The 16,267-nt window shown below is 43.0% G+C and overlaps 1 protein-coding gene across 3 annotated transcripts in view; it reads right to left on the reverse strand.

Moving 5' to 3' along the window:
• Nucleotides 1-7,008: 7,008 nt before the first annotated feature.
• LOC311624379 (urea transporter 2) overlaps nt 7,009-16,267 on the reverse strand; it is a 396,459-nt gene continuing 387,200 nt past the window's right edge. For all 3 annotated transcript variants that reach the window (XM_084887510.1, XM_084887508.1, XM_084887509.1), the window contains 2 exons: nt 11,185-11,234; nt 7,009-9,516 (listed from right to left, as the gene is read on the reverse strand). In XM_084887510.1, the coding sequence (XP_084743636.1) occupies nt 9,343-9,516; nt 11,185-11,234 (224 nt within the window). In that variant the 3' untranslated portion in view covers nt 7,009-9,342. The remainder of the gene's footprint in view (nt 9,517-11,184; nt 11,235-16,267) is intronic.

The raw sequence follows: 16,267 nt of genomic DNA on the forward strand, positions 1-16,267 counted from the left end.
CTCTGGTGAAAAAACCTCTCACTGATTTAGGGGGTGTGATTGACCAGGAAGCTATGACATTTAAATCTGGACTGCAGCCTTGTAGCACTGTTTCTTCGCTCATCTCCTCAAACTTCAGTTTGATGGCTTTGTCTGGTTTTTGCCTTAGATCCAGGGACCAGAGCTGATTTGCTTCCTGCCAGGCCCTTCCTTAACAAGAGCACAAAGAGGTCCCTAGTCCATGCCTTCTGCCCCTTCTCTTCCCACTTGGCTCTGTCCTTGTGGGAGATGTGGGGCCCTGGGCCATCACACACCTACATGGACAACTCAGTGGGCACATCCAAGCTCTGTTCACCCCACCCCACCCCCATCAGCCATCTCTTAACAGCGTCATGGGCCAAGGGGTGTGTGACCTAAAACACAGTGCTGACTCAGAATAATGACTCAGGGAATGGCCCCTTTTGGGCCCAGGAAGCAGGCTATGGGCCATTTGGGCAGAATATTATGTGATTTTAGGTGCTTTCGGTGTAGAAGAAGGTCCCAGGCTTTAGGTGGACAAATCCTCTTGTCTCCATGGCTCCTTGTCTGAGGGGCCAGGGGACTGAGGGAAGGGTAAAGGCCACAGGAAGTCAGATTAGAACATTTTAAAGCATGGGTAAACATTAAAACATTTTAAAGTTTTTTAGGACAGGGCCCTTCTTGTCTGGGTTAGGAGCCAATTCTCCCTCTGTCCCGGGCTGTCCCTTGGTAAGTGACACAGACTCATGGCCAGGAATTGCTAACCTTTTACGGCAATGAGTGAATTTATAATCGAAGGAATTTGGGAACTGTCTGAAGACCAGACCTCCCCATTTCTCTTCCTCTGCTTCCTAGTCAGGACATTGATTTTAGTGCAGGGACAGAACTCAGTGGAGGCAGGAACCTCCGAGGGCACATAGCAGGTCTGGTTATGGGAGAGTGACAAGAAACTGGAAACTGCTGCCGAAAGTGGCAAATCCCTCTCCCCTCGCCCTGCCTCCCTGTTCCCTCTGGCATGCATTATGAGCAGGACCAGCAGGCAAAGGAGAGATGTGGGTTGGAGAGCCCCAGCCCCGGCATCAGAGTACAGAAGGTGCATTTGGAGCTGGGAGACAATGGCTTCATAAACCGCACCGGCAGAGCTCACAATTATTCAACCCCAGAGGTCTGCTGCATTTGTTAAAGGCAGAAAGAGAATCTCAACATACATCCTGCTTCAATGTAAGCCAGGAAAAGTAGCCAGAGAATTCCAACATCCTGACATTTTCCTGCCAAGCCTTTTCTAAAGCTTTAGCTGTGGGAACATATGGTTTGGATCACAATATACATCAGTTAATAGTTTAACCTCATGGTGGGAGCAGGGTGGAGGGGGTCAATGCGGGAAGGAAAAAGGGACATCTGTAATACTTTCAACAAAAAAGATCATTTTTTTTTCTTCAGGTTGGAGGGGCAGTCCCTCTTATAGTTAACTCATGGTTTTTAAATTGTTTTTCATGTTAATTATAAACGTTTTAAGGATATAGTTATTTTTTAAATAAAGATAAATTTAAAAAAATGGTTTAATCCCATGTAGCTAGGACTAGCAGATTCCCAACCTGATGTTGGGGAGGTGGAGGGGGACCTTCCCTTATCTCCCCACCCCCTCTTGACTCATGTTATTTAATATTCTAAGTATGTCACTTGCAATGTTCTGAATCAGTTTTGGTTGTTGGTTGCAACAGAAACACATTCTGATTCATTTGTGTCCCACTTGATCTTATTGGGAAGCTACCGGGATCTACGTGAAAGTGACAGTAACCTGGCCTAGGCGGGTGGGGTGAGGGAAGAAGCTAGATGGCTTTGAGTGTTTCCTGGCCTTTTTCCAGATCACTGTTGCAGTCCCAGCTCCAGTTTCCTTCTATCCCGGGATTTCTGCTCAGATTTCAGATTCCTGCAGGGTAGAATATGATTGGCTCAGTTTGGACCAATCCCTGTGGATGGGAAATTAGTGTACATTGATTGGCCAGGTCTGAGCCACTGGCCGGCACTGTACCTGGTAGTGAATACTGAGGCTGATAATTGCAAGAGAACCCCATTATTGGGGAAGGGGCGGTTCCCTTAAGGAAAGAGAGGTGCCTTACCAGAAGAAGGTCAGAAGAAGGTCAGAAGAAGGTCAGAAGTTTGCCACGAGGGCCGGCAAACTAGGATTTCAAGATTACGGGAAGAGAAAGTAATCACACTCTAAATGGCAGGAAAGAGGGGAAGCTGCTTCTTGACCCACAGTGACCCACAGACTGTCCTGGGGGCATGGCACATACCTGACTGGACTCCTTGGTCCTTGCCCCCTGGCTTCTGTCTTCACTCTGATGTGCTCAACAAGGAATGTGTTTTTATCGTGCATTGTCCTTGGTTCCTCTTGTATGTTCTTTCTGCTCCTCTTTCTTCCCCCCCTGCTCTAGTTCTGGAGGACTGCCTTCCTTAGATTTGCTCATCAAAACTAATATTTCTAGAATCTTTTTTCTATAGGATTTATTCTTGCAACTGTGAACTGGGAAGAGACCAGATGAACTAGTTCCACAAGGATTTTAGTATCTGAGATCTTAATGAGTTATTGCTGTCACAGCATAATGCGCTTTTACTAACAATTCAAAGGAGAAATTTTAGGCTCCCTGGGGGGGCTTCTGGTGAAGGCATTTTAGGGCTTTGGTACCTCTCAGATCATGCAGGTGCTGCCTGATCTGCTCCAAATGTGACTGCCTTGATCCTGATACCAGTGTATGCATGCCCCTCATGCACCCAATGCTGAGTCCTGGGTCCTGAGAACCCACCTTGTAACCTGAAAAGAAGTAATGCTTTGCATTAAATTACAACCAGCTATAGGCATGCAGAGGCTGTCTGCATCGGACTGTTTGACCCCATGTATACCAAGGAGACATTCAGAGACTTTAACAATTGGTCTGGGAAGGGTACTGAGCAATCAGGTCCAGGATGCTGAAGAAGGGGCTCCTCAGGCCCCCACGGTCTGTGTCTCAGAGCCTCTGAGGACCCTGTGATGGGAATGAGGGGCAGGGCTGCAGGTGATAGGATACTGTCCATGTGGAATGTGAAGGTGAAGGTGGGACAAATGAGACGGGTATAGACATTGTAGGAGGTTCCCAGAAGAAGCACGTAGAAAGGCTTTATTGAATTGGCCATTCCCGTGGCCGGCCTGTGTGTGTGCTTGTTGCCCCAAGATGTGCTTGCACTTGGGACACTGACTCATGTCCTTGCTGCCATTGTTTTCTGCGGGCTCAGAGACCCAACTTTAGCTAGGTTTCTTGGCACCGTGCTAACTTTCCTCTGCGCTTCATTTCATCTCTTTCAAGTCCTTGCATGTCACTGTGATATAATTCAAAACTTTGATGGGCTAGGATCCAATGAACCCAACCCAAAGAGGAAACTGACTTTCTCATTGTTTATTTGGAGCCATGAAGCAGAATATGTTGGACACTTGTTTTCAATGTTTCATTCAGCTGGAATTGAATTGAAACTCAACTATTTCCAGTTGGACTTTCTGCTGTGGAATAATTTAGAGGCTTCCCGTGTTATATCAAGAGGACTAATTAGAATATAAAGTGACCCTAAACTTTCCTTTTTCTGATCATTATCATGGGCTGTCTCATCCTTTGCTTAGAATTTTGTTAGTCAGAGGCTACAAAGCCCTGTATGAAGCTGGGATATTCTAAAGTACTCTGGCACTATTCCAGCAAGTACTCCACTAAGTTTCTCTGTGTAAATGATCTTGGGCTAGGTCTCTGCCCTAACCTCTGTGAATCCCACAGTAGACAGTGTTATCTGTCCCTCCTTGGCTCTACCCAGTGAGACCTGGGCACATAGGTATTGTATGGTGTATGGTGATATTATATACTGCTAGGACTGCCTGTCCAGTAGTCATTCATCCTGCTTTGGTTGCAATATGGCAGAGCTCAGCTGCTACAGAAGAGGTTGACAATGCATGTTTTCCCAGACTCCTCTGTGGCCAGCAATGGCCATGTGACACTGTTCTGCTAAAAAGACATAAATGGAAGTATTTTGGGAGAGCTTCTGGGAAAGATTTTCTTCTCTGATAAAAAGAGAGACATGAGAGAATGACTCTCTTACAATTCTTGTTGCTTCCTTCTTCCTGATATGATGCCGGTAATTAAAGCAGCTATTTTGGGACCAGGAGGTAATAGCCTAAGGATGAAAGTAGAGTCTTCTGAGGATGCTGAGAACAGTGAGGAGGATGGGAATAGATTACATCCTTGATAATAATTGTTGAGCAGCTACACCAAACTTGGAAAAGAGCTTCCTACTTTCAGGAATAAAACTCCTGTTGTACAGAGCACTTTTAGACAGGTATTCTGTTACTTACTGCCCAAAGCATCCTATTTAGTATGACTGCCTGGAAATTAATTAGTTCTGGTGTTCTGTTTCTTAGGAGGAAGAAGCCACTGGACTCTATCACCTGGCTACCTCTTCCTCAGCCTTATCACCATGTTATTCCATTTACTCATTTACTTGTTAGTTCACCTTACAAAGTTTTTTGGTGAGGGAAGAACTTTTGACTGTTTGGTTTGCTATTGTAGTCCCAGATTCCATCCTATCTAATAAAGAGGTAATATACAAATTGACTGTCACTCCAACACACAAGATGGCCACCCCCATGTGGTCAATGATGGCTGTCCCCATGTTGACACAGGATGGCTACCACAAGATGGCCAGCAGGGGAGGGCAATTGGGAGGGACCATGTCTGAAAGGAAGGGCAGTTGGGAATGATCAGGCCTGCAGGGGAGGACAGCTGGGGAGGACCCAGGCCTTTAGAGGAGGGCAGTTAGGGGTAACCAGCCCTACAAGGGAAGGCAGTTGGGGGGAACCCAGGCCTTCAGGGGAGGGAAGTTTGGGGCAACCAGACCTGCAGGGAAGGGCAGTTGGCGAGAACTAGGTTGGCAGGGGAGGGCAGTTAGTGGTGACCAGGCCAGCAGGGTAGGACAGTTGGGGGTAATCGGGCCAGTAGGGGAGCAGTTAGGTGTCAATAAGGCTGGCAGGGGAGTGGTTAGGGGATGATGAGGCTGGCAGGCAGAAGCGGTTAGGGGCAATCAGGCAGGCAGGCAGGCAGGCAGGCGAGCCGTTGGGTGCCAGCAGTCTTGAATTGGAGAGGGTGCAGGCTGGGGGACACCCCCCAATGTATGAATTTTGTGCACCAGGCCTCTTGTTATGTAATAAATGGTCATGAGTATGGGCAAATATATTTCCTCCCTCCTAGAAGACAAATCTACACAGACAGTCAAAGACATACAGAGAAGAGGCAATAGTTGCACAACTTAAATGATTAAATTTGCTAAACCATGATACCCCAGCACACCCCTTCCTACATAGAGGTCTTCCATGACTCCTGCACATGACCCATCACCTCAGTGCTGAAGACCCCTGCCAATTCTTGCTCCCAGTGCTTAAGTCCTGGTTAATAGGCTACCCCATCAGACTTAAGTTGCTTAAGTCCTGGTTAATAGGCTACCCTATCCGACTTAAGTCCTGGTTAATAGGCTACCCCATCAGACTTTAGATATGTTAACATCCTCTTGGTTAATACTTAATAGGGTTAAGGTCAGACCTGGGAGCAATCTTTTCTTTTAGATGACTTCACATATATTGATTCTGCTCTATTGTATGTATTTTATAGTTAAATTTTAAGAAATGTGAAAGCAGACTTATAGGAAGTATCTTCACTTCTTTAAAATTTATTAGTTAATCTATTTGTTTAGGGATCTGCATTGCTAATTGTTTTAGCAAACAATGGTTTGTGGGGTTGTCGATGTCAGTACAAGGTGGGGGGGAGGATTTAACTCTAAAGATTAAAGCCTTTTGGAAGGTAGGTTGAAAACATGCATAGGCATAAAACCGTATTCTGTACTTAACAACTAAAAAAATATTCTTGCAAGATTGTCTGTAATAAACACCTTGGGAAATCCTCATCTTCAGTGTAACTTAACCTTTTAGCTCAACCTATTCTATGCTAATAAGTGTGAGGGAAACACGCAAATCTGGCCCTGGAACTCCCTCAGGTGAGGTATTCCATGTTTGGAATCTTTAGCAGAAGAATCTCAAGACCTTTTCTCCATTTTCTACCTCAGATCAAAGGGGACATTTAATGACCAGATCACTCTCCTAAATTTATTTCTTGAAACAATAGGCAGGGGAGGTTTTGTTTTGACCGAGGGCACTGCAATGGGCCAACACATTGTGGCCTCCTTTTGTTTCCTGTTTGGGCTGCTTTTGAACTTGGGAGTAAATTTCCATTCTTATCATGCTTTCTTTCAAGTATGCTAACCATAGATGAAGGGAGGTGGAAGAGAACTGCTTCGGGTGGTAGAGACCAGCTGAGGCCGGAGGGCTTGTCTTAGAGAGCTGACTCCTGGGGCATGCCATAGCCCAGCGTTGGCCCTGATGGGGTGCCCAGGGCCTGTCTGAGAATGCATGGAAGCTGGCTCTCAGTATTTTCATCTCTAGTGTTAGGAGCATTCCCTAAACACCTATAACTGCCCTTATTATCACTCTCATCCCTGTGTGAGGAGTTCAATGACAGCTGAGAGATACCGTAGGGCAGTGGTGGGCAAACTCATTAGTCAACAGAGCCAAATATCAACAGTACAACGATTGAAATTTCTTTTGAGAGCCAAATTTTTTAAACTGAAACTTCTTCTAATGCCACTTCTTCAAAATAGACTGGCCCAGGCTGTGGTATTTTGTGAAGAGCCACATTCAAGGGGCCAAAGAGCCCCATATGGCTCGCGAACCGAGGTTTGCCGACCACTGCCCTAGGGGATGGGCCCATAAATATGAGTTGAACAGGCTTTGCTCAAATACACCTCTGGTGCTACTACCAAGTATAAGAAATGAATAGGATTCTAGCCCCTCGAGATACAAGCAACACATTCTTGCTTATGTGATTGTTAATATACATGATAGCTATAAAAGGCGTGAGAATTTTAAACAAGATTTACACGAAACTAAGCTGTGAGTATAATTTATTCATATTCTTACAAAGAAATTTGTTATACAGACAATAGGAAAAAGTACACGTGCTCCCTAAGAAAAGGCAAACAATACTAAGATCAGGCTAATACTTAATAACAAAAATTGCTTGAGAAAATCAATACCTTTTAAATTAGACAATGTACACGGCTTTAAATTGTTCCTATTTACAAGTCTGTGTGAGCTCACGGGAGAAGGTCTGTAATTAGCACACTGGGGAGATCCATTCTGCAGATCAGCTTGGAGACATTTCAGAGGCCTCTGGTTCACTCACACCGCCCAGGCTCTTTCCTCCTGGTCATCCTTGGTCATGCTGGCCTTTAGTCCTGCACCCCCTCCCCCAAGTTTATTTCACAGATTCCCTAACCAGAGAGATTTCAGTTCAAACACTGAAAATTTGTTTTTTCCACAGGAATATACATGATGCTGCTATGACAGTTGCAAAAGGCTTTGGTCACAGGGTTTTTAAATGGGAACAATGCTTGTTTTCCTGAGAAAAGGAAGAAGTGAACTCTCCCTAAAGTATTTGTAGGTTTACTTCCCTTTTTATGCATGTGTATTGATTCAGCAAATTGTATATATAAATATTTTTAAAAATATATTTTTATTGATTTCAGAGAGGAAGTGAGAGATAGAAACATCAATGATGAGAGAGAATCACTGATCAGTTGCCTTCAGCATGCCTCCACACTGGGAATTGAACCGGAAACCCGGGCATGGGCCATGAACAGGAATCAAACCATGACTTCCTAGTTCGTAGGTCGACCCTCAAACACTGAGCCACACCAGCTGTATGTATATTTTGCACTGAGCACTGTAAACCCAAAGAGGGAAAATTCTTTAAAATTCCACAGTTTCTCTTTCTGCATTCTCCATATTGAAATGATACAAATTGAAGGAGAAGGGGACTGGCAAAACATTCTACCGCCCATTTGGCTATAAAATCTTTATAGTACAGGTTAACTTTTAAAAGAAAAATGGGAGAATCCTTTAACTGGATGTCTTTTCGGTACATTGATTTCTGAGAGAACATTTTGAATATTCAAAAAGTAATAAAATTTTTAAGTCAAAATTCAACAACTTCTAAACACCCAGAAGTAATCTCACTGTACCGTTCAGTCTTTGTAACATGTAAGATATCCTCAGAGGAATTGCAAATATAATTTTAAAGGGCCCTCAGTTGTTGATGACTTAATTTTACACATTCATGACATTGACAAGATTAATTTAAGGATTAAAGTAAAAATAGCTATGCTGAATATTTTATTAAACTGTAACTTTTCTAGCCCTGGCCATTGTGGCTCAGCTGGTTGGGCGTTGTGTTCAATTGTGGGTTGCCATGTTCAATTCCTGATCAGGGCACATGCCTGGGTTGTGTGTTCTCACTCCGTAGGGGGCGTGTAGGAGGCAGCCAATCAATGATTCTCTCTCATCATAGATGTCCCTATTTCTCTCTCCCTCTCCCTTCCTCTCTCTGAAATCAATTTTAAAAAATCTTTTTAAAAATGTAACTTTCTATACTATTTAGGAACTGGTTAAGCCAAGAACTTCTGTTATCTCATTGAAGACAAATCCATTCTCACAAGAAAAAGATAATAAAATTCCACCTAAAAAATCCCTTGCAATCTCCAAGAAATGTAACAAAACAGAATGATATTGACTGACAGAAATTCTTTCTCCCTAATGCAGCTCTGATAGCCTGAAAAGGAACAAACAGTGTCTGCAAGTAAAATCCACAACACGGAGGTCGTCCTGCTGAGGAGCCGGGAGCAAGCTCAGCAATCAGCCGCCCCACCATGCTGACCACAGCTTCTAATGTGTAACTTGCATGGATTTTTCACAAGTCAAGGAGCTTATCTGAGATTTCGGGGTTGACTTCGATTTTATGACCACGAATTCCATTTCCTTAAAACTTTAGTTGGTTTACAGAGCTTAATTTTTAATACTGTTAACACCATCTAGCAAACCAAACATAAAAAAAATATCAATAAATATCAATAATTAGCTCTAGTCTCAGTTCCTCCTTCTGCTGGAGCATTTTGGCTTCATAAATATATTCCAGACTTTGTGCCAATGCCCCGTGAGGGATTAACATTCCATAGCCAGAGCACGTGGTCCTGATGCATCTCTTACATATTTAGGGATATCCCTGAAGTTTAAGAGAAAACTACAGAATGAACTTAAGAACAGATAGCAGGTGGGTTAGCAGGGAAGTGGTTACTAGTGAAAAACAACAAATTGCTGAGACTGGAAGCCAACTGGGGCAGTTAGTCAGAAATGACTGTGACCATGGCTGTGGATGAAGGTTGCTCTCACAGAGGGCTATCCACCAACATTTTCTTGGCTTGCAGGTAGAAGATACGGTTTTCTTCAGGGTAAGTGACTTTACTGAGGGGCATCCTGTAGAAGCTGGGGTTTTTTGAGGTCACCAAGAGGAACAGTAGTGCGGCCAAACAGAAGGGCCAGGTGCAAGATGGCAGTCCGGCCTGAGGAGAAGAGACAAGCACAAGTTCCTTTGAGATCCTGTCGGAAAGCTAATCCACACACAGCACCACCTCTCACTCCATCCTCATTCTTCTGGGGATGGGCCTCAGGGTGGGGAGGAAGTGTGGGGGGGCATTGCTTTGAACTCTGCTTATGCCCATGCAGACTGAGTCTGAGCTCAGGGCCGTTAGCAGTTGAAAGGTCATCATCCATTCTTTCAGGGGGTCAGCAACATTCCCATATTGTATCTTGTTCTCAGACATTTAGATTTCTAACACCAGATGTGAAAAGATGATACTTGGCACAGAGATGACACCTGGCAAATCCCCACTGGCTCCTGACCATTCATCACACCCACAAGGCCCAGAGTGACCTCTCTACCCATTGACTTCCACCCAGACTAGGTCTTAGACTCTACCTGCTTTCTTTCTTTTTCACTCTGTCTCCTAAATAGACTCTAAGCCCCTTGAGGGTAAGTCTCTCTCCTGTGGTGACTCATGAGATTTTGAGAATACACCACATGCCCTGCAAGGATCCCATGGGTATGATGCTACCTAAACCGGGCTGCACATTAGAATAATCTGGGAAGGGGGTTAAAAACACAGATGTCCAAGCACCAGGTCAGATCCACTTTATCAGGAATGCCAAGGAACTGGGCCTAAGGGTCTGTGTGTTTTTTTGTTTTTGTTTTTGTTTTTGTTTTTTTAAAAAAATCTCCTTTCCCTTGCTCACACTGTTGTACAGCCTGTCTAATTCTGGTCTGTGGATCTTTGTTGGGATGGGAAGGGCCCCACAATGCTCTAATGCATTGCCTGTCATGCCTGTAATGGTGCTTTGACATTCTACCAGAAAGATACTATGTCTCCAGATTACCCTCCCAGATAAAGTCTTTATGCTGCAGTTGAGAGGACTAGTTACACTCTTGACCCATTAGCAGCCATGACCACATCCACATTGACTGAGCTATCAGAAACTCGCTCTGCATCACCTGCAAGGGGGTGAAGAGAGAAAGTCCAGGGCACTGGGAGGTGGCAGAATCGGGGGGGGAGGGGCGGGGGAGGGGGATTCCTGGAACAGTTATACTGGATTCCTCAGGGAAGGGGAAAAAGAAAATCAAAGGGTCAAATATGCTGAAAAGAAAGGGGAGAGAGTGGCAGGGGACCCTTAATGGGCAATGATTTTGCCTATTAATTAATTCATCCAGGACATGGGTCTAAATAAATCTTATTGATGACTGACTGGGGATTTAAAATAAGATAAGGATATGAAAAATTGTTGGCTTGATTAAAAAAAATTGAGTCTTTAGCTAATTGTCTTTTCCTCCCTTTCCTGCTTTCTCAAGTACTACATAGTCCTGGTTTTCTGTTTCAGTAAAATATATTCTAAAGTCAACTTCCTGATGTTAGAGTCTAAACTTGGTAATATGTTACACAACCTCAATTTCACTTCCTTGAACTAAGCAATCTGATATTCTTAACAAGCCTGAAACTTTAATTTGGACCCAAATTTACTGTGATGCTGGAAGGTGAGGACAGACAGGTGCAAGGAAAGGGGAAGTGGTGGCTGTCACAGTCATGGATTCTGCCCTAGGACACCACCCACGTCAGCTTCAGGAAGGTTTCCATATGACTGAAAGCTGACCAGTCATGCTGATGATAAAGCAAACTCACCACAGCCATCAGGTGTGACAGGCTGATTCCCAGGTAGGCGGTGAACAAGGCTACAGAAAAAGAAGAGAGAACAATGCTTGGTAGGCTTCATTTCATTGTGGGAAAGGCTGCCTTCTGGTATAAATCTCCTGGAATGTAAACATCCACATTTTGCCAGCTAGCCCAGAACCCTGGTTGCAAGTATGTGTTTGGAGTCGGCAGCTCTGGGTTTGAATCTAGACTTGACCATGTGTTCAATGAAGGTTATAGGAACATTTCTCTCACAGGGCTGGTGCAAGGATGAAGGAGGTAATGCTTGGGCTTAGCACACAGTAAGTACTCAATAAAGGTATCATTTCTGAGGTTACTATCTTGTTGCTGCTTTGCTGATACTTAAGGAAAAATCCTTCCATAGCAAATAAACTTTCCTGTTATTTTATCCAGGCAGAGTTGAATTAAAATGAAACTTATGAATGTTTCTTGAGGTAATATGGTTTTTATACTGCATCTGACTGCATCTGGGATTCTCAAATTAAGTCAGTTACAAAAAAATCATGGTATTAAAAAAAGAAGAATGTAGTAACTCAGAGATCAGAAGAAATTGAATACAAATGTGGGATTCCTCCCCAGAATAACATTTTCCCAAATACCCTTAAGGCTGGCATTCAAGCCAATAAATAAATATGCTATTTTTAAATTTACTTTGAGTAAAGCATGAATGCTATTTTTAAATTTACTTTGAGTAAAGCATGAATCTTAGAGTAGGTAATCTGAGTGTATGTGTGACTTTCAATGTAAAACAGCAAAAACAAAGGCCTCAACTAGCAAATCATTAATTCTTCAGTTTTGTCTGAAGAGGGGACTCAGGGAGGCTCAGAGGAGCACCTGAAGAATGATTTGTACACACCCTTGGGCCATCAGCACACAATGAGATATACTCACCACCTAGTCTTCCTGTCTGGTGAGAAATCACATCAACTATCTTAGGGGGCAGGACAGGAAATGGTGGGAGAAACTCTGTATTCCTCAGTTCCATCCTTTTATCAATATTTTGTCTTTTTAAGTATTTTTGTTCAACAGTATACCTAATTCTTTCACATCTGAATCATCTCATGCTAGTGGGAAAGGTTCGTCTTTGGAATCAGTTTGGACTTCAGATCCAAGCTCTGCCATTTTGTTTGCTGTACAACAAATCACCCAACTTCTCAGAATCTAGTTTCATTGTTTGTAATGAGGTAACTTGGAGGTGTATTTTACAAGGAGGTGGTGAATCTCAAATGAAATCATGTATTTCCACAACAGCAGCTGTAAACTCACCCCTGTCATCACAGAACTGAGATATTGCTCTGAGCAGAAGGGTGCAACAGTGCGGGTTGAAAGGGTTTCTGTGCTTGGTTTCCATCATTTTATTCTCTCCCTCTCATTTCATTCATTCATTCATCCATTCATTCATTCATTCATTAATTAATTCATTCAACAAATATTCACTGCCCCTCAGATAAGCACCAGGGACACTCTATCCTTGCTCTCTTGAATACCAGCTCTTCTATGACACATTTCCTGAGCACATGAGACATTATCGCCATTTCTCTCCTTTTAATATCTATTGCACTTCCAAGGCACAATCTTGGTGTTCAAGTCTCATATTGAACTTGGTGTTCAAAATGATGTCCAATTCCAACTTGCTTTTCTGTCCATAGTAAGTATCAGACTATCTAATAGCAGCTGCCCATCAACTAAGACTTGCTGAGTTGGGCTGGGAAAGCCTTCCTTAGAGGTAAGTTCTGCACACCCCAGTTTGTAGCTGATGACCCTGACAGTGTTCTGGATTGTCGAGGGAGAGAAAAGGCCCTTGAGTGCTGAAGGGAAGACTAGATTTCCACTCTTCATAGACAATGTCCACTATGTGTGAGTCCTACCATCATATCCTGGCCATGCAAACGAGGTACAGAATGTGTTTACAGTTTGCATTGATAAAATAACAAAATTGAGGGATTCTCTGGTTTAGAGGCAGGGAAGGCAGCATTGCAGGCTCTATCAGGGTTTGCCAAGTCTTCTTTCCTGAAACAGCCATATAATAGGGCACCTCTGTCATAAATACCTGTTATTTATTTACCTTGGTTGACAAGGCTGAGTTTTGTTTGATAGCATCAGGGTGATGTGGGCAAGCTGAAACTTGCAGTGGCATTTTACATGGGATATTTGCTTTATAAGAGGGGCTGGAGGTCTGTCTCAAAACTTAATGTCTAAAATGAAAAACACTGAGAGTACCCAGTGTGATGAAACAGACACCTTTACACACTGTTGGTGGCAGAGGAAATTGATGAATTTGGCATCCATTAAAATTGAAATCAGCAGAGCTGGAATTTTGGCACCAGTGTGTGGGCTCTTAACTGATTTAATATACTGCCTTAACCATTATGCTAAACTAGTAAAGAAAATCTGATCTACTCAAAGGAAGGTAGGCATGGTAGGCAAAATCCCCAAAGATGTCTCCGTCTTAATCCCCAGGACCTGTGAGTGTATTACCTTACATGGCAAAGGGACTTTGCAGCCGTGACTAAGAAATCTTGATATAGGGAGATTACTTGGGGGTTATCCAAATGGACCCAATGTAATCACAGGGTCCTGATAAGAGGGAGGCATAGAAGTTCTATCCAGGGAGTAGGATGATGAATGATCACTGTCTGCTTTATACTCCTCTGTATTGATAGAACTTTTGTTAGTTTTGTTTTGTTCAATTAGCCAGTGTTACTTCTATAATAAAAAAAATAATGAAGATATTCCTGCTTTGGGAAAATATATCCTCAAATATCTTTGGTTTCACCTCTTTCCATAATCTGTCAAAACCTCATTCACAACTCTTGTGACCAAAACAGTTTCTGCTTGACCTTTAAGGATGGGCTCCTAATGTCCCAGTGCTGGTTCTGACCACGCTCTCCACCAACAGGAATTTCTCCTCCCAGTTCTTAGAATTTATGGAAAAGCCAGCTTCTCTAGGAGGTGCGTCTCAATGATTCTAAACTGTAGTGTTCCCCTAAGAATCTTGCACTGTAGATGTCTCCTTGTTCTACTGTAAATGTCACATGGGCTCTTTCTCTTACTCATCTGGCTTCTACCCTGATCTGCAACACTCTGTGAGCAAGAACTACCTGGGATCTAAAGCTTCTAAATCCCCAGGTCTTATAAGTACTGTTGGGACTGTATCATGAGTGTTTAATATGTATTTGCTGCCAACTCAGAAAAATAAAGGTAGGCACTCCAAATAAAGCTTTGAAACCTCAAACTAATCTCAGAAGAAAGATTCTAACCCCGCTAAGCTCAAGTGGCCATATAATCTGTTGCCCTAAGCTTATAAACAAGTATGGGAGAATGAGCAAAAAGTTTTGAAAGGGCTATTAGAGGAAATAGCTGTGTGACTACAAAATGACATATAAGTGGCCACTTGAGTTTTGTTATCCTTTCTGCAGCACCAGGAAATCAAAATTGCATGAGGCCTTGGAAAACCTTGGTCCTATCCCACCCTCTGCCCAATGCAGAAATTCATTCTAAATCCTGCTTAACACGAGGTCTGCCATTTTAGTAATGACACCTTGGATTGCTTAATCTGGTGATAAACTGGCTCTAGACAAATATTCCCATTAGATTTGAAGTAATTTCTGCACATTCCACTATCCTTGCACCCCTTTCTCCCCCAAGGAGTGTCATTCCCTTCAGTCTAGCACAGCGATTTTCAACAGCTGTCCGTGACACACTGGTGTGCTGCAAGAGTGTTTAAAACATGCAACACCTGACTATTTAGTCAGGGACACTGACCTCTTTTCCCTTAGATTGTTAAAAAAAAAAAAATATATATATATATATATATATATATATATATATACACACACACACACACATATATATACATACATATATATATTAATTGATTTTTTTTTTTTTTTTACATAGAGGAAGGGAGAGAGATAGAAATAGAGAGCTTGAAACATCAGTGAGAAAGAAACATTGATCAGCTGCCTCCTGCACACTCCCTACTGGGGATATGCCTGCAACCAAGATACATGCCCTTGATCGGAATCGAACCTGGGACCTTTTAGTCTGCAGGCCAACGCTCTATCCACTGAGCCAAACCAGTTTCGGCTCTCTTAGATTGTTAAATTTTAAAAAATGACAACAGCCGCCAAAACCGGTTTGGCTCAGTGGTAGAGTGTCGGTCTACGGACTGAAAGGTCCCAGGTTCGATTCCGGTCAAGGGTATGTACATTGGTTGTGGGCACATTCTCTCTCATCAACATTTCTAGCTCTCAATCTCTCTCCCTTCCTCTCTGTAAAAAATCAATAAAATATATATTTTTTTAAAAATGACAGCAGCCAACACATCTGGTGTGAAGGAATCAAAGCCATACCTATTGTTTTTGTCAGATCAGCAATATATATATATATATATATATATATATTTGGTGTGACACAGAATTTTAAGAATTACTTTGTGTGCCATGAGATGAAAAAGATTGAAAACCGCTGGTTCTAGCACATTATCTACAGTATTTTTACTTGCGTTGAATTAGGAACATCAGATGCTATGGGAAAATAAGCATCCCTCCCAATGGCCTGAGAAGTTCATTAGCTTTTCAAATCTAAATCACTGGAATCTGTTTTCACCTAAGGCCTGGGCTTAATGCTTCAACCTGGTTGTTAGCCAATGTGGATTCTGGGTTTGCATTTACTCTGCCTCCTCCCGCCCCAATTGATTGGATGTCCTTTGTCTTTAGTTCCCCAACAATAAAATTAGAAGGAAGGAGTGGCGCTCTCCAGAGCTCCTTTTAGCTCTGTGGGCTGAGTCTGGCTACAATGTAGGGATCAGAAAGGGTTAATACAGCAGTTCTCACAATGTGGCCCTCAGAGAACCAGCACCAGTTCCAACTTATACTTGTTTTAGAAATGCAAACTCCTTCCTCCACCTCTAACAAATGAGCTAGGGTCTGCGGGTGGGCCCAGTGGTCTGCATTTTAACAAGCCTCCCAGGTAGTTCTGATGCACAGTCAAGCTTGAGAAGAGCTGGATTAAGGTGGTCCTCCAAGGGCCGCACAAAATTCTAATTGAA

Source organism: Pipistrellus hanaki (assembly GCF_964339955.1).
Source record: "Pipistrellus hanaki genome assembly, chromosome: 6".
Taxonomy (NCBI): domain Eukaryota; kingdom Metazoa; phylum Chordata; class Mammalia; order Chiroptera; family Vespertilionidae; genus Pipistrellus; species Pipistrellus hanaki.